Source organism: Martes martes (genome assembly GCF_963455335.1).
Source record: "Martes martes genome assembly, chromosome: 6".
Taxonomy (NCBI): domain Eukaryota; kingdom Metazoa; phylum Chordata; class Mammalia; order Carnivora; family Mustelidae; genus Martes; species Martes martes.
In genome coordinates, this window is record NC_137893.1 from 33,829,672 (window position 1) to 33,854,815 (window position 25,144).

General features: G+C 36.6%; 1 protein-coding gene across 7 annotated transcripts in view; it reads right to left on the minus strand.

Moving 5' to 3' along the window:
* Positions 1 to 25,144, minus strand: part of KLHL32 (kelch like family member 32) — a gene marked incomplete at both ends in the record, with an annotated part of 191,901 nt that overhangs the window by 15,667 nt on the left and 151,090 nt on the right. For 5 of the 7 annotated variants that reach the window (XM_080806597.1, XM_080806596.1, XM_080806595.1 and 2 more), the window contains 3 exons: positions 17,315 to 17,409; positions 19,361 to 19,553; positions 22,659 to 22,717. In XM_080806597.1, the coding sequence (XP_080662723.1) occupies positions 17,315 to 17,409; positions 19,361 to 19,553; positions 22,659 to 22,717 (347 nt within the window). The remainder of the gene's footprint in view (positions 1 to 17,314; positions 17,410 to 19,360; positions 19,554 to 22,658; positions 22,718 to 25,144) is intronic. The other 2 variants (XM_080806600.1, XM_080806599.1) reach the window with 1 other exon arrangement.

Genomic DNA, 25,144 nt, shown 5'->3' on the forward strand with positions numbered 1-25,144 from the left:
TTATTAATATCAGAGCAGGCACTGGAGGGGCAGAGATCTTTGGGAAATTTCTCTAGGAACAAAAGAGCTTGCAGGTGCCATTTACCTCCTCTGCACCCCAGCCTAGATAGACACCTGGCAACAATCATCTCAGCATAAAGAGTCTCCATCTAGCTTGCTAAGAGCTCTTCCTACCACTGTACTCTCCTGCAGACCCAGCCCCTGCCTCTTGGCTTTAGCAGGAGTTTTCCAAAGTGGCTATAGACTTCCTCTCAAAGCAGAACAGTGCGAACCTTGCTAACATCACATGCACCACCACCACACCCACCCTTGCATTCTCCTGTAGACTCACTCCCTCCAACACACTCTTAGCAAAAGTCCATCCAAAGTGGTACCACAAGTGTGGCAGTGTGCAAGCAGCACCAACAGGGGTCAGCACCACCCCAGCACCTTCCCAGCACCTTTCTGGCACCACTACTCCTGCCCTAGGGAGGAGGGAAGAAAACCATACAAACCAGTTCAACTATAGGCCCAACAGGGGCGTGGGATTGGACATCTACTCCGATTGCACACCCCAACCATCAACAAAAGCTTCTCAGGAAATAATAGAAGAAGAGCACCCTGCAGTCCAGTGATACTGTGCTCTGACAAAAGCCTGACTTGACCCAACTCCAACTCAAGGTGGCCCCTGACTGGCCCAATAACAATACAGGGACCAAACACTGCCTATAACAGGCAAAGAGAACCACTGAAGGACCGGGCTAAAGGTGAATGTAGCTCAGCCACAAGAGTACAACATATACAACACACACAAGAGATATCCCATGAAATGCCAGGTTCTGGTGAACAGGCAACATTACACTACAGGGCACCACAGAGCCTCTTCTTCAGAATGCCTCTACTCTTAAGAGCAAGAGACATAGCTGACTTTCCCAACACAAAGAAACAGACACAGAGATAAAATGAAGACACAGAGCAACATGTCCTAAATGAAAGAACAAGACAAAATGATAGCAAGAGACCTAAGTGAAACAGATATAATATGCTTCAGAGAATTTAAAGTAATCTCATAATTTTTTGAGGAATCTCCACACTGTTTTCCAAAGTGGCCACACCAATATGCATTCTGACCAACAGTGTAAGCGGGTTCCCTTTCTCAATATCCTCTCCAAAACTTGTTGTTTCTTGTCCTGTTAATTTTGGCCATTCTAACTGATTTAAGTGGTATCTCAATGTGGTTTTGATTTGAATTTCTCTGATGGCTAATGATGATGAACATTTTTTCATGTGTCTGTTAGCCATTTGTATGTATTCTTTGGCAAGATTATGCTGAGTGAAATAAGTCAAGAAGAGAAAGTCAATTGTCATATGGTTGTACTTACTTGTGGAGCATAAGGAATAACATGGAGGACACTAGGAGAAGGAAAGGAAAAGTGAATTGGGGGAAATCAGAGGGGGAGATAAACAATGAGAGACTGTGGATTCTGAGAAACAAACTGAGGGTTTGGGAGGGGAGAGGGGTTGGGGGATGGGTAAGCCTGGTGATGGATATTAAGGAGGACACGTATTGCATGGACCACTGGGTGTGGTACATAAACAATGGATCTTGGAACATTGAAAAAAAATAGAATAAAATTAAGATGTTAAAAAAATATTTTTAATAAAGTAATCTCATAAAGATACTTGACTTAAGAAAAGAGTGGAGGACCTCAATGAGACCCTCAATAAAGAGAAAACATAAATAATCAGGGTTGAAGAACTCAATAACTCACATTAAAACACACACTAGATAGAATGAATAGTAGACTGCAGGAATCAAAAGAACAGTTCCATGACCTGGGGGACAGAGAGATGGAAAGCAATCAAACTGAACAAGAGAGAGAAAAAATAATAAAAAATGAGAATAGATTAAGAAAACTCAGGAATACCATCAAACTTAAAACATTCACGTATTGCATGGAGCATGGGGTGTGGTGCAAAAACAATGAATACTGTTACGCTGAAAATAAAAATAAAATAAAATAAAATAAAAAAGGAAAAAAATATTTCTGATGTTAATCTTCAGAATTTTGTATAATAAACTTCTATTTCTTGAATTATTACCTTAAAAAAAATTCACATTAAAGGGATTCCAGAAGGAGAAGAGAGAGAAAAGGAGACAGAAAATAGAAATAATAGCTGAAAACTTCCCACACCTAGGAAAGGAAAAAGAAATCCAGATCCAGGAGCCACAGAGAGGCCTCAACAAATTCAACCCCAAGAGGTACATACCAAAACACATAGTAATTAAAATGGCAAAAAGTAGTGATAGAGAATTTTAAAAGCAAGCTAGAGAAAAGAGAACAGTTACAAGAAAAACCCCATAAGGCTATCAGCTGATTTTTCAGCACAAACTTTGCAGGCCAGACTAGAGTGGCATGTTTTATTTGAATTGCTAAAAGAAAAAAAACCTTCAGTCAAGAATACTCTTATCCAATAAAGCTATCATTCAGAACAAAAGGATAGATAAAAAGTTCCCCAAACAAACAAAAGTTAAAGGAATTCATGACCACTTAATCAGCTTTACAAGAAATGTTAAAAGGGGTTGGAGCACCTGGGTGGCTCAGTTGGTCAAAGCCTCTGCCTTTGGCTCAGGTCATGGTCTCAGGGTCCTGGGACCAAACCCCGCATTGGGCTCTCTACTCCGTGGGGAGCCTCTTCCCACTCTCTCTGCCTGTCTCTCTGCCTGCTTGTGATCTCTCTCTCTCTATCATATAAATAAATAAAGTATTTTAAAAAACAAAAAGAGGAAAAAAAAAAAGAATGTTAAAAGGGGCTATATGAGTAGAAAGGAAAGACCATAAGCAAGAGTAGAAAGTAGGAAACACAAAAGTAAAATTAAGTATATCTATAAGAATCAGTCAAGGGATTCACAAAGTACAAGGAGGATGTGAAGTAGGACACCAGGTACCTAAAATGTAGGGGAAAGAGAAGTAAAAACTTGGTGTTTTTAAAGTGGGTTCAAACTTCAGTGACCATCAAATTAACATAGACCACTCTATGCATAAGATGTTATATATGAACATAATGGTAACCAGAAATCAAAAACCAGTAACAGATATGTAAAAACATAAAGAGAAAGGATTCTAAGTATATCACTAAAGAAAGCCAAAAAGCCATGAAAGAAGAAAGCAAAAGAAGAACAGAGAAGAACTACAAAAACAATAATAAAATAAGTAACAAAATGGCAACAAGTACATACCTGTCAATAATTACTTTGAATGTGAATGGACTAAACTCTCCAATCAACAGACAAAGGTGATGAAGTGGATTGAAAAAAAAAAAACAAAACCCTTCAAGGGACTCACTTCATACCTGAAGACACATGCAGACTAAAGGATAGAAAAGCATCATCATGCAAATGGAAGTGAAAAGAAAATCAGAGTAGCAATACTTATGTCAGGCAAAATAAACTTGAAAACAAACTTTGTAACAAGAGATGAAGAATGACCTCACATAATCATAAAGGCAACAAAATTTATAGCAATTATAAATATTGATGCACCCAAATTCCTAAAGCAGCTTAAAATAAACATAAAGGAAGTAATTGACAATAATACAATAATAATATGGAACTTTAAAACCCCACTTGTGCCAATCTACAGATCATCCAAACAGAAAATCAATAAGGAAATAGTGGCTTTGAATGACACATTGGATGAATTGGATCTAACAGATACATTCAAAACATTCCATCCTAAAACAACAGAATACATAGTCTTTTCAAGTGTACATGGAGCATTCACAGAACAGATCACATGTTAAGCCACAAAGTAAGTCTCAACAAATTCAAAAGATTGAAATCATACTATGCATTTTTTCTGACTAGAACACTTTATTACTAGAAATCAACCACAAGAAAAAAATCTGGAAGGAACATAAATACATGGAGTTTAAATAACATGTTACTAAACAATGAATGGGACAAGCAGAAATCAAAAAAAAATGGGGGGGACAAAAGAAATAAAAAACATACATGGAAGGATGTATGGTTGGTTTAATCAGGAAAGCATGCAACTCTTGGTTGTGGGGTCATGAGTTTAAGCCCCACACTGGGTACAGAGCTTACTTAAAAAAAGAAATACATGGAAACAAACAAAAATGATAACAAAATGGTCCAAAATGCTGTGCTAAGAAGGAAGTTTATAGCAGCAATACAGGCCTACCTCATAAAGTAAGAAAAATCTCAAATAAACAACCTAACCTTACACCTAAAGGAGCTAGAAAAAGAAGAAAAACCAAAACTCAAAACCAGTACAAGGAAGGAAATAATAAACATTAGAGTAGAAATAAATAAAATAGACACTAAAAAACAAACAATGAAACCAGAAGTTGGTTCTCTGTAAAGATCAAGAAAATTAATAAAACTTTAACCAAACTGCTAAAAGAGAGAAAAAGAGAGAGGACTCAAACAAAATCAGAAATTAAAAAGGAGAAATTAAACCAATATCACAAAAATACAAAGGATTATAAGAGAATATTATGAAAAATTATATGCTAACAAACTGGAGAACCTAGAAGAAATGGATAAATTCCTAGATACATATAACCTCCCAAAACTGAATCTGGAAGAAATAAAAAATTTAAACTCATTACAATTAAATTGAACCAGTAATCAACAAACTTCCAACAAACAAAATTCCAAGGCCAGATGGCTTCACAGGTCAATTCCACGAAACATGTAAGAATTAACACTATTCTTCTTAAACTATTCCAAAAAGTAGAAGAGGAAGGAAAGTTCCAAATTCATTCTGTGAGACCAGCATTACTTTGATACCAAGCCAGATAAAGACACTATAAAAAAAAGAGAATTGCTGGCAAATATCTCTGATGAACATAAATGCAAAAATCCTCAATAAAATATTAGCAAGAATCCAACAATATATTAAAAATATCAGTCACCACAATCAAGTGAGATTTATTCCTGGGATGCAAGAGTGGCTCAATATTCACAGTCCCATTTGTAACTACACCAAAAATAATAGAATACCTAAGAATAAACTTAACCACAGAGTGAAAGACTGGTCCATGGAAAACTATAAAACATTGATGAAGGAAAGTTGAAGAGGACACAAATAGAAAGATATTCTATGCTCATGGAATGGGAGAACAAATATTGTCAAAATGTCCATACTACCCAAAGCAATCTACAGATTCAATGTAATCCCTATCAAAATTCCAATAGCATTTTTCATAAAACTAGAACAAATAATCTTAACATTTGTATGGAACCACAAAAGGCCACAAATAGCCAAGAAAATCTTGAAAATAAGAGCAAAAACTGGATGTATTACAATCTCATATTTCGAGATATACTATAAAACTGTAGTAATCAAAACAATATGGCACTGGCGCAAAAACAGACACACAGATCAATGGACAGAATACAGAGTCTGGGAATAAACCTACAATTATATGGTCATTTAATCTTTGGCAAAATTGGCAAGAATATGCAACAGGAAAATGACAGTCTCTTCAACAAATGGTGTTGGGAAAACAGGGCAGCTATGTGGAAAAAAATGAAACTGGACCCCTTTCTTATACCATACACACACAAAAAAACCTCAAAATGGATTAAAGACCTAAATGTGAGACACGAAACCATACAAATCCTAGAAGAGAGGAACAGGCAGTAATTTCTCTGACATCAGCCATAGCAACATTTTACTAGATCGGTCTCCTAACGTAAGGGAAACAAAAACAAAAATAAACTATTAGGACTACATCATAATGAAAAGCTTCTGTAAGCAAAGCAAACAGTTGACAAAACTAAAAGACAATACACTGAATGGGAGAAGATATTTGCAAGTGGCATAGCTTATAATACTTTAGTATCCAGTATATACAAAGAACTTCTAGAACTTCTACAACTTAATACCTCCCAAAAATTATCCAATTAAAAGATGGCAGAAGACTTGAACAGACATTTCTTTGTTCTTTAAATATTTATTTATTTATTTTAGAGAGGGAGAAAGAATAGGCACAAGCAGAGGGAGGAGAAGAGGGAGAGGAAGAAAATCCTCAAGCGGACTCCTCACTGAGCACAGAGCCCTGACATGGGTCTTGAGCTACCCAGGCACCTCATGAACAGACATTTCTCCAAAGATGACACACAGAAGACCAACAGACATGAAAAGACATTCAACATTACTCATAATCAGGGAAATGCAAATCAAAACCACAATGAGCTATGACCTCACACCTGTCAGAATGCCTAAAATAAAAAACACAAAACAACAACAATTTTTGGTGAGAATGTAAGAAAAAGTACTCTGTGCATAGTTAGTGAGAATGCAAACCTATGCAGCCACTGTGGAAAACCGTATGGAGGTTCCTCAAAAAAATTAAGAGAATTACCATATGATCCTGTAATTGCACTACTGGGTATTTACACAAAGGATACAAAAACACCAATTTAAAAAGATTTATGCACCCCAGTGTTTACTGCAGCCTTATTTACAATAGCCAAATTATGGAAGCAGCATAAATGCCCACTCTTAGATGGATAAAGTAGGTGTGGTATATATATACAGAATGGACTATTACTCAGCCACAAAAAAGAATGAAATCTTGCCATTTGCAACATCATCAATGGATCCAGAGAGTATAATGACAAGTGAAATAAGTCAGAGAAAAATACCATATGATTTCAATCATATATAGAATTTAAGAAACAAAACAAACCAACAAAGAAAAAAAAAAGACAAACCGAAAAAACAGACTCTCGACTTAGAGAACTGATTATTACCAGAAGCAAAGTGGGTAGGGGGATGGGTGAAATATGTGAAGGGGATTGATAGTACACTTATCATGATGAGCACTGAGTAATGAATAGAATTGGTGAATCACTATATGGTAAACCTGAAACTAATATAAAACTGTATGTTAATTATACTAGAGTTAAAATACTTTGATAAAATCAGTATTTAGAATATTGTCCAATCTTAGAGGTAAAATTCATTCCACTAATACAGTTCTTACCAAAATATTTATAAATTGCCTCTTTCAGAATCACCTTCATCCTGAGACAACTCTAGAGTATGTTCCATGGTTTAAAATATACACACAAACCCTCCTCATCTTTTGAAGAACGATTTATTTGGGAACACTCCAAAGTCATGAGAAATTGATGACTGTATATGACCAGTTATCATTTTAACTTGATTACTATTTCCTAAGCTATTTTAATATTTATATTAGTAGAAATAGTTCCATACATATATTTAAAATGTGTGGCTTTGTAGTAAAGCCAAACTTGTTTCCATTGTGCATGTAGTCAAATGAAGGGTCCCAAAGCTACTTAAAAACCCGGGTTCCAGCATTACAGAGCACTACTTTTTGCCCAGTTGAATTTTTTACAATTCTGAAAAGTAAAAACAAAAAGAAATCCTAAGGGCAGTGAAGACTGATTAATTAATGCTTAGATAGATCAGGCATACTCCTTAAGAGAAAACTTTGTTATCCAAAAAAAAAAAAAAAAAGGATCCAATTTGTAGTACAAGACACCCTTCAATTAACTAAAACACTTTAAAAAATTTCATGCTTTTTAAAGGAACTAACATGTGGCTTTAATATTTTTTCTACTGTGTTACTGTCTCCTAGTTCAGTAGTTTCCTCTCATTTCTTATTGTCTCTCCCCTTCTACTTTGAGGTTATTTTTTGGTTCATTTTCTAACTTATTGAGCTATATCTAACCCATAAACTTTGCTATGTATTTTCATTATCACTCTTTTGTGGCTTTTTTTTAAACTTCCATCATGATGTCTTCTTTGGCCCATACATTATTTAGCAGTGTGTTTAATTATTTCCAAATATATAGGGATTTATTTAACTTTTTGTTAAGTTTTACCTTAATTGTATTGTAGTTACAGATTATGGTTTATATAATGCTTAATATTTGAAATATGCTTTCTTAATTTTAGTACCTGATTGGTTTTTATAAATTTTCCATGTACACTTAATAAGAATATAATCTGTAACATTCTCCAGGACAGATCACAAAGTAGAACACAAAACAAATCTTAACAAATTTAAGAAGGTTGAAATCATATGAAGCATCTTTTCCAACCACAATGGTATGAAACTAGAAATTATAAGAAGAAAAACTGGAAAATTCAAATATTTGATTAAAAAACATGCTACTAAAAAACCAGTGGGTCAAAGAAAATCAGGAACTGTCATAAGACAAAAGAAAACAGAAACAAAGCATTCTAAAATTTATGGGATGTAGGTAAAGCAGTTCTAAGAGGGTAGCTCATAGTGATAAATACCTAAATTAAGAAAAAAATATATATATAACCTTATGGGCCAAGGATCTAAAAAAAGATGAACAAAGTAAGTCCAAAGTTAGTTAGAAAAAGAAGAAGAAGAAGAAGAAGGAGAAGGAGAAGAAGAAGAAGAAGAAGAAGAAGAAGAAACAGAAGATTAGGATGGAAATAAATAAAATAAGAACTAAAAATAGCAAAGATCAGTAAAACTAAGAGCTGCTTTTTTTGAAAAGATAAGCAAAATAGACAAATCTGTGGCTACATTTATCAAGGAACAAAGAGAGGGGACAGTTAGAGATAAAAGAGGAAGCATTACAGCTGATACCATATAAAGAAACATAAAAAACTATTATTACAATTATACACCAATAAATTCAACAATATAGAATAAATGGATTCCTAGAAAGATACAACCCAACATGACTAAATCATGAAGAAATAGGAAATATGAACAGAGCACTTACTAATAAAGAGAATGAATAATAAATAAATAATGAATAATAAGTGAACTAATAAAGAGAAGTAATCAAAAATCAACAAAGAAATATCCAGGATTAGATACTTCACTGGCAAATTCCACCAAATATTTAAAAGAGAATTAATACCAATCCTTAACTGCTCCTAAAAAATAAAAGGGAACATTCCCACACTTGTTTTACAAGGCCAGCATTACCCTAATGCCAAAACCACACAAGCACACTGGAGAAAATTACAGTCCAATATCCCTAATGAATATAGATGCAAAATCCTCAAGAAAATATTAGCACACTGCATTCAACAATACACTAAAAGTGTTATATATTATATTCAAGTGGGATTGATATCCAGCAACACAAGGATGGTTCAACACATCCAATTCAACCAATGTGATAAACCACATTAACAAAATGAGGATAAAAATCAAATGATAATCTATTAGATGCAAAAAACACATTTGCCAAAATTCAACATTCATTCCTGATAAAAAACTCTTAAAAAACTGGACATGTATGGAACATACCTCAACATAATAAAATCCATATAAAACAAGACCACATCTCACATCATAATTAACAGTGAAGAGCTAAAAGCTTTTCCTTTAAGATTAGGAAATTGACAAGTATTCTCACTCTTGCCACTTTTATTCAACATTATACTGGAAATCCTAACCAAAGCAATTATACAAGAAATAAAAAGCATCCGAATCAAAAAGGGAGACATAAAACTGTCTTCATTTGCAGATGACATGATATTATATGTAGAAAACTCTGACTCCACCAAAAAACTGTGAGAGCTAAAAACTGTGAGAGCTAATAAATTCAGTAAGGATATAAGATACAAAATAAATATACAAAAATCAATTGCATTTCTATACATGAATAACAAACTATCAGAAAGAGAAATTAAGAAAGCAACCTCACTTACCATTGTAGCAAAAAGATTAAAATGCCAGGAATAAACTGAACCAAGGAGGAGAAAGATCTGTACACTGGAAACTATCAGACATTGGTGAAAGAACTAAAGAAGATACAAATAAATATGAAGGTATTCTTTGCTCACTGATTGGGAAAATTAATATTATTAAAATGTCCATACTACTGAAAGCAATGTAATCCCTATCATAATTCCAATGACATTTTTCACAGAAAAAGAAAAAAACCTCAAATTTGTATTTGAGTTATTTTTTTGTATGAACCCAAATTTTCAAAGCAATCTTGAGAAAGTAGAACTAAGTTTGAGACATCACACTTTCTGATTTCAAATATATTACAAAGTTATAGTAAATAAAAAAGCATGGTAGAAGTATAGAAATAGACACATAGATCAATGGACCCAGAGAGAGAGCCCAGAAGTAAAGCCACACATATATGGTCAATTAATTTATGACAAAGGAGCCAAGAATAAACAAATGAGAGAAAGAACAGTCTGTTCAATAAAAAGTGTTGGAAAAACTGGACAACCACATGCAAAATGATGAAACTGGACATTTATCTTCCACCATACACAAAAAATCAACTCAAAATGGATGAAAGACTGAACATAAGATATGAAACCATAGAAGTCTTAGAAGAAAACACGGGTAAACTCCTTGTCATTGATCTTGGCAATGATTTTTTGGATTTAACATCAAAAGCAAAGGCAATAAAAGAAAAAATAAATTAAGTAGGACTACATGAAACTAAAACTTTTCTACACATCAAAGGAAACTGTCATCAAAATGAAAAGACAAACTACCAAATAGGAGAATATATTTGAATAGCATATATCTGATAAGGGATTAATATCCAAAACACTATAAAGAACTCCTATAACTCACAGGGGGAAAAAGTCTGCTTAAAAAAAAGCAGAGTTTCTGAAGAGACATTTTTCCAGACACATAAAAATGACCAGCAGGCACATGAATGGGTGTTCAACATCACTGATCATCAGGGAAACAGTAATCAAAGCCACAATAAGATATTGCCTCACACCTGTTAGAATAGCTGTCATTCAAAAGACAAGAAATAAGTTTTGGTGAGGATATAGAGAAAAGGAAACCCTAATACACCACTGGGAGAAATATAAATTTGTACAGCCACTATAGAAAACAGTATGGAGGTTTCCTCAAAAAACTAAAAATAAAACTACCATATGATCTAGAATTCCACTTCTAGGTATATATCTAAAGGAAATGAAGCCATTGTCTTGAAAAGACAATGTTCCCCATGTTCACTACAGCATTATTTATAACAGCCAAGACATAGAAACAACCTAAGTGTCTATCAATGAATGAATGGATAAAGAAAATGTGATCATACACACATGTGTGCACACACATGTACAACGGAATAATATCTGGCCATAAAAAAGAAGGTAATCTGGGACCATGACAGCATTATGGTAAGTGAAATAATTCAGAAAAAGATAAGTACTGTATGATCTCATCTGATAGAGTGGTCAGAAGCAGTGTCTGGGACCTCTAGCTTGCATACTGCCTCAGTGAGCCCAGGGCCCCTAGTCCACACCAGCCCCAGCTGTCTGACCAAGGCAGCCCTAGTGCAGCACAAACTAAGACATCCTTAGTAAGCACTCATTACAGCTCTAACCATGTCACCAAGGTGACACAGGGGCAGATCACTGCAGAACACTAGGCCCAAACCACTTTCAGATGACCTGCCAGGATACCCCACACGCCTTACCTAGGCTCCAGCTGCTCCAGGTCACCAACGGCATCTACCTTGGCTCCGGGCACCCTACAAGGGCACCCCTGTGTGGAGCACTCTGGGACACCCCCACTTTCATCCCCTTCAGCTTCAGCTATGCATCAAAACATTCTCTGTGAGGAGAGCACTCAGACTCCCCAGCATGCACACACTTCAGCTTGAGCCATGCCTCCCTCTGCAGAGAGTCCCAGGAATGCCCTGACCCAGGCCCCTCTCAGCTCAGACCGTCTCAACAAGGCAACCCCAGCATAGAAGGTCCTGGAACTCCCAGCCCCACCAGCTGCAGCTCCATCCAGCTAGCTAAAATTACCAGGCACACATAGTCTACACAGAGCACAAGCATATACAGGACCATTCCTTCAAGTTTAGAAGTAACTATTCTGCCTAATTCATAAAAACAAATACAGAAAGTCAATCAAAATGAGGAGGCAGAAGAATATGCTCCAAATCAAAGAATAAGACAAAACTTCAGAAAAATAACTATATAAAATAGAGATAGCCAATCTACCTGATATGGAGTTCAAAATAATGGTAATAAAAAATGCTCCCTGGACTGGAAAGAAGAATGGTTAAACTCAGTAAGAACTTCAGTAAAGAGAAAATATAAAAAAGAACCAATCAGAATTGAAGAATAACTGAAATGAAGCATATACTAAAGGAAATCAACTACTACTGCAAAATATGCAAGATCCTTAGTGCCAAATGCAATCCCCACAGAAAGTATTTTCAGCTTACAAAATGTATTCAATGAGTAAAACTAATGAAAGACTGACTTAGTGGGGAACCTGGGTGGCTCAGTGGGTTAAAGCCTCTGCCTTTGGCTCAGGTCATGATCTCAGGGTCCTACGATCGAGCCCCGAATCGGGCTCTCTGCTCAGCAGGGAGCCTGCTTACCCCCCTCTCTGCCTGCCTCTCTGCCTACTTGTGATCTCTCTCTCTGTCAAATAAGTAAATAAAATCGTCAATCAATCAATCAATCAATCAATAACTTTAAAAAGACACAATAGTTGAATACTTCCTTAACCTGAAGAAGGAAACATATTCAAGCCCAGGCAACACAAAAAACGAGATAAACCCAAAGAGGTCAGCACCAGGATACACAATAATTAAAATATCAAAGATTAAAAATAAAAAGCGAATTTTCAAAACAGGTAGGGAGAAGCAACTATTTATGTAAAAGGAAAACATTAGAAGGCTATCAGTTGACTTTTCAGCAGAAACTTTGTAAGCAGTAAGAGAGTGACATGATATATTCAAAGTACTGAAAAGAAAAAAATCTACAACCAAGAATACTCCACCTGGCAAGGTTATAATTCAAAATTTAGATGAGATAGTTTCCCAGACAAACAAAAGTTAAGAGTTCATCACCACTAAGCCACCCTTATAAGAAACATTAAAAGGACTTCTTTAAGTGGAAGAGGCCATAATTAGAATAAAACTATGAGAGAAAAAAAATGTAATAGGTATACAGTAAAGGCAGTAGGGTAATCATTAATAAAGCTAAATGAAGGTTAAAACACAAAAGTAGTAAAAGAGCATATGAGTTTACAAGTGACTTCTACCAAACATTTAAAGAATTGTTACTCACTTATCTCTTCAAACTATTCTTAAAAGTAAAAGAGGAAGGAAAACTTCCAAATATATTCTAGAAGGCCAGCATTATCCTGATACCAAAACCAGACAAAGACACTACAAAGAAAGAAAACTACAGGCCGATATCCATGATACCTTTCAACAAAAGATGGAGTGCCTGGGTGGCTCAGCTGGTTGAGCACCCAACTCTTGGTTTCAGCTCAGGTCACAATCTCAAGGTCATGGGATTGAGCCCCCTGTTGGGCTCTGCACTCAGTGGGGAGTCTGCTGGAGATTCTCTCTCTCCCTCTCCCTCTGCTTCACTCACACCCCCTTTTCCTCTTTCTCTCTCAAACAAGCAAATCTTAAAAAAAAAAAAAAAAAAAAATCTCACTAAAAGATTAGCGAACCGAATTCAACAATACAATAAAAAAAGATTTATCTTTTTTTAGATTTCGATTTTAGATTTATCAAGAGGGATTTATTCTGGGGATGCATGCATGATTCAGTATTTGCAAATCAATCACCATGATACACCACATTAACAAGATGAAGGATTAAAAATCATATGATCATCTCAATAGATGCAGAACAAGCATTTGACAAAATTCAACATCCTTTCATGATAAAAACTCTCAACAAAGTGAATTTAGAGAGAACATACCTCAACATAATAAAAGCCATATATTAAAAACCCACAGTTAACATCAATCTCAATGTGGAAAAACTGAGAACTTTTCCTCTTGATCAGAATCAAAACAAGGATGTCTACTCTTCTCACTTCTATTCAACATAAGAATTGAAGGCCTAGACACAGCAATTAGAAAAGAAATAAAAGGCATCCAAGTTGGTAAGGAAGAATTTAAGCTGTCTCTATTTGCAGATGACATGATACCATACATAGGAAACTCTAAAGACTACCAAAAAACTATTGAAACTGATCAATGAGTTCAGTAGGGTCGCAAAATACAAAATTAATATACAAAAATTTTTTGCATTTCTATACACCAATAATAAAGTAGCAGAACAGAAATTAAGCAGACAATTCCATTAACAATTAAACAAAAAGGAATAAAATATCTAGAAATAAACTTAACCAGAAAGATACAAGACCTGTACTCTGAAAACCATAAAACGCTAATAAAGAAGAATGACGGTTAACATAAACAAATGGAAAGATACACCATGTTAATGGATTGGAAGAATTGAGATCATTAAAATGTCTATATTGCCCAAAGCAATCTATAGATTCAATGCAATCCTATCAAAAAACCAACAGCATTATTCACAGAAGTAGACCAAGAATACTAAAATTTATATGGAACCCCACAGAAGACCTCTAAAGCAAAAGCAATTTTACAAAAGAACAAAACAGGAAGTATCACAATCCTAAATTTCAAGATATACTATAAAGCTACAGTAGTCAAAACAGTAGATAGTGGCACAAAAATAGATACATGGATCAATGCAAAAGGATAGAAAATCCAGAAATAAACTCATACTCACAAGGTCAAATTATCTATGACAAAGGAGACAAGAACATACAATGCAGAAAAGACAGTCTCTTCAATAAATGGTGTTGGGAAAACTGGACAGCTACATGCAAAAGAATTAACCTGGGCCACTTACCTCACACACAAAAAAATAAATTCAAAATGCACTAAAGACCTAAATGTGTGACCTGAAACCATAAACTCCTAAAAGAAAACATAGGCAGAACAATACATTACATGTTAATTAAAAAAAAAAAGAAAAAGAAAACATAAGCAGTAATCTCTTTAGACACTGGCCTTAGCAACATTTTTTTTTTAGATATGTTTTCTCAGGCAAGGGAAACAAAAGCAAAAATAAACTATTGTGACTACACCAAAATAAAGAGCTTTTGCACAGTGAAGGAAACCAACAAAATGGAAATGCAACCCAGTGAATGGAAAAAGATATTTGCAAATGATATATCTGATAGGACTTAATATGCAAAATATGTAAAGAACTTACACAACTCAACATCAAAAAACAGCAAAAAATTTGATTAAAAAAATGAGTGGATGAAGAACCTGAACAGACATTTTTCCAACAAAGATGTATATATGGCCAATAGACACATGAAAAAATGCTCAACATCCCTAATCATCATATATATATATATATATATATATATATATATATAATGGAATATTAGTCATAAGAAATGAGATCTTGCCATTTGTGACATTATGGATGGACCTAGAGAATATTATGCTAAATGAAATAAGTCAGACAGAGAAAGACATATACCATATGATTTCACTTATATGTAGAATCTAAAAAAAACAACAAATAAAGCAGAAAGAGACCTATAAATACAAAGAACAAATTGATGGTTTCCAGAGGGAAGGTGGATACATGGAATGTGTAAAATGGGTGGAGGGAAATGGGACATACAGTCTTCCAGTTATGGACTGCATAAGTCACGGGGATAAAAGGCACAGCATAGGGAATACAGTCAATGATATTGTAATAACGTTGTATGGTGACACATGGTAGTTAGCACTGTGGTGAGCACAGCACAATGTATAGACTTGTTCAATCACTATGCTATATACCTGAAGCTACTGTTGTCTTGTACTTCACATATAATTCAATAAAAAAGAAGATACAAACTTCCACTTATAAAAATAAATCCTGGGGATGTAATGTACAGCACAGTGACTATAATTACCCATACTGTATTAAATATTTGGAAGCTGCTAAGAGAATAGATTTTAAAAGTTCTCATCACAAACAGAAAAAACTTCTGTAACTATGTGGGGTTATGGATGTCAACCAAACTTACTTTGGTGATCATTTAGCAATATATACATATATAACATTTTTTGTACACCTTGAATTAATAATACAATATTAAATGTTAATAATATCTCAATAAACTGAAAAAAAAACCCACTCTATCCTATTGAATCCAGAACTCACATCCATTAGGGCCAGCTTGTTTATTATGTTGTTCATACTTAGGCTATCCTTGCAGATTTAGATCTAGTTAAGAGAAGTATATTAAATACCCAGACAAACCTCTGGCAAGAGAAATCAAGAGAAGAAAAGAAAAAAATAATATTATGAAAATAATGGGGGATATAACTAAGTGGAAACAAAATAATTATATGGTAGCAATTTTTTTTTAGATTTTATTTATTTATTTGACAGAGAGAGAGAGTGCATAATCAGGGGGAGAGGGAGAAGCAGGCTCCCCACAGAGCAGGGGAGCCCGATGTGGGACTTGAGCCCAGGACCCTGGAATCATGACCTGAGCCAAAGGTCATCGCTTAACCAACTGAACCACCCAGGCGCCCTATGCCAACAATTTTGAAAACTGGGACAACATGGAAAAGTTTCCTGAGAAAATATATATATACCTTATGAGATGTGACTGAAGAAAAAATTAAAATCTTGAATAGTCCTGTGACTATGAAAGATAATGAAGCAGTGGTTAAAAAATCTTCCCCTAAAGGTGAGGTTAGATAATAATGGTAATTTTAAGGATAGATTTTTCTGCAGATCAAGAGATAAATCAGGCCTAATATATGTCAACACATTATCAGAGAGCCCATAAAACAGAGGAACAACTATGGTAACAATTGTAAAAAATAAAATAATTAGACCTTGAATATGTGTATCAACAAAAGCTATCACTGTTCTGAAAAGCTCAGCTGGCAACCTGCCTCACCTACGCTCCTCACAGCTGCTGTGCCAGGGCTGTTGTCTGGGGGCACAGGCTCTCTCCATCAGACTAATCATAAACCCCTACTGCTCCCAACTTCTGTCAGGAAGGAAGAACACCTTCGTAGGTGGGATTTACTGGAATGAACAAATTATGGTACAGAAAATAAAGCAACTGAGTGGGAAGGAGGCGTTTGTAAAGTTTTGGGAGCATGATAGTATGACTGCTAAACCTTTCTAGATTTTTTTTTTTTCAGTTTATGAGAAAGAGAAAGTTATCCCACTTTCCCCATTTCTAGGATGTTATCATATATATTTTATTTTTTTATTTTTATTTTATTTTTTTATTTTTTAATCATAGATTTTCAAAGCTCACCCCCATCTTTATTTTCACTAGGGCTCCATCATTTCTTAGGTGTCATTTTTAGGAAGCAGGATGAAGTTTAGTGTCTAAACTCGCTGCACAAAGGGAATTCAAACCTTTTCCTATATGTACACAGCTCTTCCTTCAGTAGCAGCACTGCAAAAAGTGACCTCACTGAACCACTTGAACAAACTTCAAAAGGAACTTCAACCACTCACCTGGATACAAGCCAGAGGCTCATTTGTCCAAATCGAATATCCACCAACTAAATATATTCTCTCATTATGGACAGCAACTCCAGATTCATTTTGGCCTAAAGTAAAAAGAATTGAATAAAAAGAAAAAAATAAATCCATTTCCTTGCATGTCTTAATTAACCCTTTTGCCACTGAAGGATACAAGCTCCCCCTGTGGCACACTTGTACGCTCCACAGGATTTCTGTGGCATCTAATCACCGCCTCCCAGTACTCAGAGGGAAGAATTAACCACTCCTTCACAGAGAATGAATCTGTGTCAGGTCAGAACCAAGCCAAAACACTTATTCGCCAGCCAAGTGGGTAAATACAGCATTAAATACAGCAATAATAAGCAATAACAAAATAAGAGTTCTACGCTCCATTTTATGCCAATTACCCACAGCCGGTGGAAACAAGGTATATTTTCAAAATGCAAAACACCTCCATAAATGCTTTTAAAGCAAGCGCTTACATTTGTAAAGTAACAGCTGCAACAGCAAGAAGTCAATAAAGCAGCCAGGCCCCGAGTGTCCCCCAAATGAAGGCAAATGACAGAAAAGATTGATAAAGTTACTAGCCTCCCTTTCTTTACATACATAACCGTTTTAAGACTATATTAAAGTTCCCCATCTGGGACCAGCCTGGTTAGTCTCTAGATACTGACGTGCCAGAATAATGAAAGCTTCCTCCCCCATTTAAAAAAAGAAGACAGAATAACTCACTACCATCTATTCTTTCCTGGAGGCCATCAGAGAGTAAGAGAGTCTCTTTTTATTGATGGGCTGACACTGGATTGACTGCAGTAATAAATAAGCCGGATCCTACAGCGGACAGAATCGCAGATCCAGGGACCGAGGGACTAAGGTACCACTACAGAAACTCGGAGAGGGTTAAGTACCTGTTGGTGGGCCCTAAAGATCATTTTCACAAAAACAGGAGCTCTGCACAAAGCATCTAACCCCCTCACACTGGGTCCGCGTTTGCTGTTGCCTCCCCAGCAGTAGCTGCGAGGGGTGGAGTGCCCCACTCAGCACATGAAGATGTCCTCAGGGGCTAGTCCAGCCCACCATGTTGAGTTTGTGAATTTCCTATTTGGTGGAGCAGCCTGGAAGGGACCTGGTCACCTGTGCATGTTTACAATGTACGCTGACAAGGGAGAGAAAGTTTTCAACTCCGTAAAGAAACATTACAGGCAGGGATACCAGGGTGGCTCAGCTGGTTAAGCGGCTGCCTTCTGCTCGGGTCATGATCCCGGCGTCCTGGGATCAAGTCCCACATCCGCCTTCTTGCTCCGCAGGGAGCCTGCTTCTCCCTCTGCCTCTGCTGCCACTCTGCCTGCCTGTGCTTGCTCGCTCGCTCTCTCTCTCTCTCTCTCTGGCAAATAAATAAATAAATTAAATTAAATTAAATAAAAAAGAAAAAGGAACATTATAGGTACATTGTTCATTGCTTTCCTTTTATTCCCTTTTGGGATCAGGAGGGTCCATACCTAGTGTTGCCCTGGGTAATGCTTGAACTGCTATGTGGTTGGAAACACTACCGAACCCCTATGCACAGAACTGCTCTAAGATTTAGTTGTTAGGAGAATACAGCCAGAAATTTTACCTGACAGTAACAAACAATGAAGGCCAGACGCCTGACCTCAAAATAAATAAAAGAGGACTAAAAGTGAAAAGAAAAGAAATATATGTTGCTTCTGTAAAGTTACTAATTCCCCCATTCCTCCTAATCGTCTCAAAGTTCTACGTGCATATTTATTGACAAGAAAGGACCTGACAGACCTCTCTCAGCCAAGTGAGAAGATGCACGAAAGTAACAGAGACCCTGAGAAACTAGCTCAGCCACTTGACTGAGTCACATTTTGTAAGACAAATAATGTCAAGAGACAAATCTTTCTGGTTAATAAACACAAGTTGTTCTGCCATCATACACTGAAGATAGGGAGGCACTGAAGATGTGTAAGAAAACAAGAGTGGCAATTTCTTGAATCTCTGCCTTTCCTGATTTACTTAGTCAAAGGTACTTACCAGTCAACAGGTTGAAATTACAACGCGTCCACTGGTCAGTGTCTATGTTGTAAGAATCTATATGCCGCACAAGGATCCGGTCGTTATTGTAGTCCAAGTCATTGCCTCCAAGAACATAAAGCTTTCTTTGAACAGCAGCCATGGAATGGTAGACCCTTCTCTGCAGCATTGGGCTGCGGCTTATCCATTTATTCTGAGAAAAAGAGAAAGGAAGGAAGGAAGGAAGGAAGGAAGGAAGGAAGAAAGAAAGAAAGAAAGAAAGAAAGAAAGAAAGAAAGAAAGAAAGAAAGAAAGAAATTAATTCAGGTGGATTCTGTTAATAGCAGACCTCTGCAGCAGGAAACAGCAGTGCCTTGTTAGTAGCTGGGACTCTGCTTTGTCTATTCCATTCTACTGGGATGTTGCTTACATATTTTGAAAGGTACAGGCTTCTTACCTGAAAACAATTACAAAAGAACCACATATTCAGCTGTATTTTGCAACGTACAAAGGCATTTCCTCTTAGTTGGGTTGCATTTTATAGGGTATTTGCATTTTATAAGGGGAGCACATGAGAATATAGAAATTTTCATGATGGTTCCCTCACCCAATTGAGAGAACTTACTCATGCAAATTGCTTGAGTGAAAGCATATGGCTAGGTGTAATGATTTAAGAAAACAGGATCTGGATCCAGAATGCCTGAGTTTATAATCTTTGTGTGACCTTGAGCAAACTACTTCACCTCTATGTGCCTATTTCCTCATCTGTAAAGTGGGGAGAGTCATACTGTACCTGACAAGCTTGTTGTGATGATTAAATTAGTTAATACAAAACATTTAGAAGAGTGCCACATAATGTCCAATAAATACACACTTTAAAAAATTATTGCGATAGTAATCCCTGGTTACCCAAGGCTTCTACATAAGCTAGGGTTAGAGTGATTCTGCTAATCTTTCCAAAATTAACCTCCCAAGATCAATAGAAGAGCAAAGATCTGGTGTCACAACAAAGTCTCATGCTGCCTTCGTAATAGTCCCTTTTAACATATTTATAATCATATTGTCTACCAAACTGGGAAAAGTTATTTCTAGGCATACGTTTGTTTTGGCAGAAGGCCAAATTTTAAGCAACTTCAGGAATGGTGAAACCTCCACTGTTTGGTTATAGGTCACTCTCACTAATGAGAAAGACAATGCTCAACTCCTCTTCAATATGGCTTCTTTCAAAAATCTAATTTAAAATGCAAAATTAGATGAAAATCAAATATGACCTTAATTTTAACCCTTAACTAAGCAATGGACAGGTAAGTAAATCTAAACATTTCCTTTGTACATAAACACTAACCTACAGGAGGAACCCAGATTCCTTTTTGCCAGGAAAAATTTGGACTTCGTTAGAAAGAACATGTGATGTTTTTAATACACAGAGTTTCACCAGTTCACAAAGCTGCAAAAGAATAAGAAAATATTCACTAAAGGTCTATTCACTAAAGACCTATCTCCTAGCTCATTTCTAATTTCTCTTTTAAAGATAGACTTACAAAAAGAGTGGTTTGTACAGTTTGAAAGGCTTGTATTTATCTGCTCCCCCTTTTTAAGCGTGTCATAAGAATCTCTTTCCAATCAAAAGTCTTCTTTAATAAGATAGCCAGACATTTCTTCCAGATATTCTGTGAAGCAATGTCTTTGATACATTTCACATGAGTGGATTTAACTCAAAACTCTGATGGTGCCCTCCTTAGGTGCTTTCTAGGAGGCAACCCATTCTGGTATTAGGAATCAACGTTTGCATTAGCAGTCCGGTCCCCTGCCACAGGACTGTGGACGCCATCTGGTTTGTAAAGCCTGCCTGCATCCCCTGATTATATCTTTAGCTTCCTTCACTGCCATGCCTGCCAGGTGAGCCGCCAAGCACTGCAAAGGCAAAGAAACAGAGAGGCCTGGTGGGGTCACTCCTAATAAGCTAGCGTGTGAATACTAATCAGTAGTGGGGAAGCAGAGGTCACCCCAGCCTGCCTGTTGGCAGGTAGCGATGTGCTCTGTGGCAGATGGCAGGCATTATCGACTCTCCACAAAGACCTAGAAGAGAAATAAGCACCAGGGCTGAATGATAGAGTTATTGAGATTCTGAGCAAGATGCAAGCAGATGTGATGTTTGCCAGTACCCACCGTAAACAATATGCCAGCAGAATTTTTAAAAAGAGCATGTGTGTACAAACATGAAACAGAACTCATTTGAGAAATGTTAACACCTTCTTCCTCTTTAACCACGTGTGCACCGAACTCAAGCAACTGCAAATTAATGATCCCTCTTGAGACACCTGGCCCATGGACATGTGGTCTCTGAAACCTACAGCTTCTAATGACATCAGGAAACACACTTGCAAAGAGAGAAACACCTTCGTTAAATTCAGAATCAAATAAGGTTGAAATAAAAAGACACCAGATCGACTGAGGTCATCAGGACACACATTTCGTGACGGATCCTGACCCAGGCTGCCAAAGCCAACCTGTTGTTTCCTGTTCCATTATCTCCAGCTGATGAATATTAAATCCCCAGATCAAATCATTTTGGAAGACTGTCATAATCATGAAAAATATTTACATTACCAAAATCATAGAAATGGTGAAGTCCTGAAAACATGTGCCAAGGCCACAGACATTTTGGTAGAAGGAAAAGAGAATAAAAATGGTTCTTCTTTGGGGGACAAAAAACTCACTGAGTGTGGATGGCAAGTGGGCAAGAGAAGGCACAGACACCATCAGAATGCTTCCAGTTCAGGCACTAGTTATTAGATGAGAAACATCCTCACACTTTTCAGATACTTCTTTAGACTTGTCCTTGACACCCCTCAAAGACATTCTGCCAACACTGAGTTAAATAAAAGTTATTATTTTATTTGGGAGTAATGAAACTATAAGCATGTTCCCCTCTTGGAATGAGATGCCTTCTGAAAAGACATACAACAGGTCAATCAAAATCCTTTTTTTTGGATCCCTCTGAATATGAATAGCCACTTGAGATAATGGAAATAAAGGGCATTTAACTCATCAGCCTATCACCCCTTTTTTCTACATTAGGCAAAACTCGGAAAGAGTTAAGCATCGTGTATCGCATAAAACTAAAGGAGCTGAAATTTTGTGAGGGGGGAAAAAAAAAGGCAACCAAAAGGCAGTTTATCCAGATGCTTCCTTTTCTCTACACAAGTTTAAGATGCATGTGTATGTACAGACTTGGCATTTCAACTACTAATTACTGTGGAAATCTTCTAAAATTCATTTTAATTAAGGTAATGAGTTTTTCTTATATGATTCTTACCTGGTTAGGTTCATACACCATTAGTCTGTTCTGATACTGTGCTGTGTTAGTTACCCCACCTGTAATGGATTAACATGTGTTAGAGCTTTCATGAATACGAAATAAGATATTCCAACATAAGAATGAGATACAATTAAAGGAAAATTAGCTACTGCTGAGGATCTGTTTGTATACCCTCGTGGTGAACCCATGACATAATTAAGAAGCTTATTGTTGAAGCAGTTTCATTTTCAAGAAACATTTCAGAAGCAATCCAGTTGAGAGCAAGCAACAAGTATGCTAAGATTACCAAGAGGCCCCAGTTCTGGCAAGCTGCTCTGCATGGCCAGAATGAGGGGCAAAGAATGGCAGGGAGTGGGAATGAACATCACACAGAGACAAATCTCCACACAATTTATGCCCACGACAGAATTATACGGGAAATTCCTGTCCTTAGCTGAAATGGCAATTTTTATAGCTCTAACCTCTGTACGCCAATACACTGATACCATGATACCTCTTTAGAGGAACCATATCTAAGACAAGACATGACTTATCAAAAGAAATCTAGAGCCAGAGCTGTCCAAAAGAATATAAGAGCCCCCAATGTGAGTCACATACGCAATTTTAAATTTTCCAGTAGCCACATGAAACACTAAGAAGAAACAGTGAAAGTAAACTCAATATAGATTTTATTTAACTCAACATAGCCCAAATATTATCATTTCTATGTGAAGTTAATAGAAAAATTCTGGAGATATTTTATATTCTTTTTTCCACATGGTCCTCAAAATCCAATGTCTGTTTGACACAGCCCATCTCAATCCAGATTAGCCACATTTCAAGGGCCTGATAAGCCACATGAGACAAAGGGTGACCATATCCGACAGCACTGCATGTACTCCGTGTTATCAACTCTTCCAAAGCCTCCTGAAAATTGCTTAGATCCAAAGTCTCAAGACCTTCTGCTTAATCAAGAACCACTAAAAAATCATTACATTTCTAACAAAGTTTTCCTATCTGTCCTCATACTTAGTTTCACATTTGTGGTGTACACTGAGCCCTGTAAAACCCAGAAATTACTGATCTCCTTTCATTTTTACCATCAAATGGGAAAACTAAAAAACATAAAATAGCACTACAAGAAAATAACACTAGGAAATAGTAAATGTTAGGTAATAAAATAAACCAGAACGTGAGAGCAAACCTACCCCCCTCAAAATCTCTTAAGAAATAGCGCCTAATACATAGTTCTAGATGCTCATTTAAAATGAGTAACATTTATTGGTCCATATATACAATGGAATATTACGCCTCCATCAGAAAGGATGAATACCCAACTTTTGTATCAACATGGACGGGACTAGAAGAGATTATGCTGAGTGAAATAAGTCAAGCAGAGAGAGTCAATTATCATATGGTTTCACTTACTTGTGGAGCACAAGGAATAACATGGAGGACATTAGGAGAAGGAAAGGAAAAGTGAATTGGGGGAAATCGGAGGGGGAGACGAAATATGAGAGACTGTGGACTCTGAGAAACAAACAGGGTTTTGGAGGGGAGTGGGAGGGAGAGAGGGAGGGATAGGTGAGTCTGGTGGTGGGTATTAAGGAGGGCACGTATTGCATGGAGCACTAGGTGTGGTGCAGAAACAATGAATCTTGGAACATTGAAAAAACAGAATTAAATTAAGAAAAAATTTTAAAAAATGAGTAACATTTTAGTAAGTATCACAAAGAAGCAGCCAATTTTACAATGAAGATCTAAAACTGAGTCAGATCAAAGGTGTTTCCTGTTGAAATTGCTTGAATTCAAAAAGTATGTACTGTTAGAATAATGACCAAAACAGCTGTAATGTTTTTCTCAGTTTGACTAAACTTTAGATAGCCCTCTCTCTGTCTTCTTGGCTCCTGACATCCCTTTTCTTGCACTTACTTTAGAAAATCTGTAAATTCTTTCTCTGCCTCCTTGAGATAGAAATCATTTAAGAAGCTTTATGCAGTTTTACAACCTGGGAATAACTTCCTCAAAGCCCCAGGAACCATCCCATTGAAACGTAATCATCATGGAAGATAATCTCTCTATCTCCCAGTCTCTGTGGAGGAGAGGTGGAGCCTCACTTTGCTGGGTGCCAATCAGCAAATACACAGGGTCTAATCACAGAGGAAGACAGTTACAAAATCAGGGGTAACTGAACGTGCTCAATACATCACACTGATCAACCTTCACCCCAAAACTCCTTCAGTACTTTTCTCTCTGAGAAAAGCTCAGTGTTTGAAAACCCTCCTGCCTCTTCTTCAGCAGAGTTCATTTCAGACTGCATTCTGGTCTCCCTCCCCTATTGCAAAAGTCTTGAACAAAGTCTTCCTTATCTGCTTAACTTTGTCCCATATAATTTTTGCTTTGACAGTTCCAGTACTTTGGATCGGTCACCACCATCAACTCCGGTGGCCAGGAATCACGTCAACGAGAATCCAGAGGATTTGTGCACAATCCTTAACTGAGCC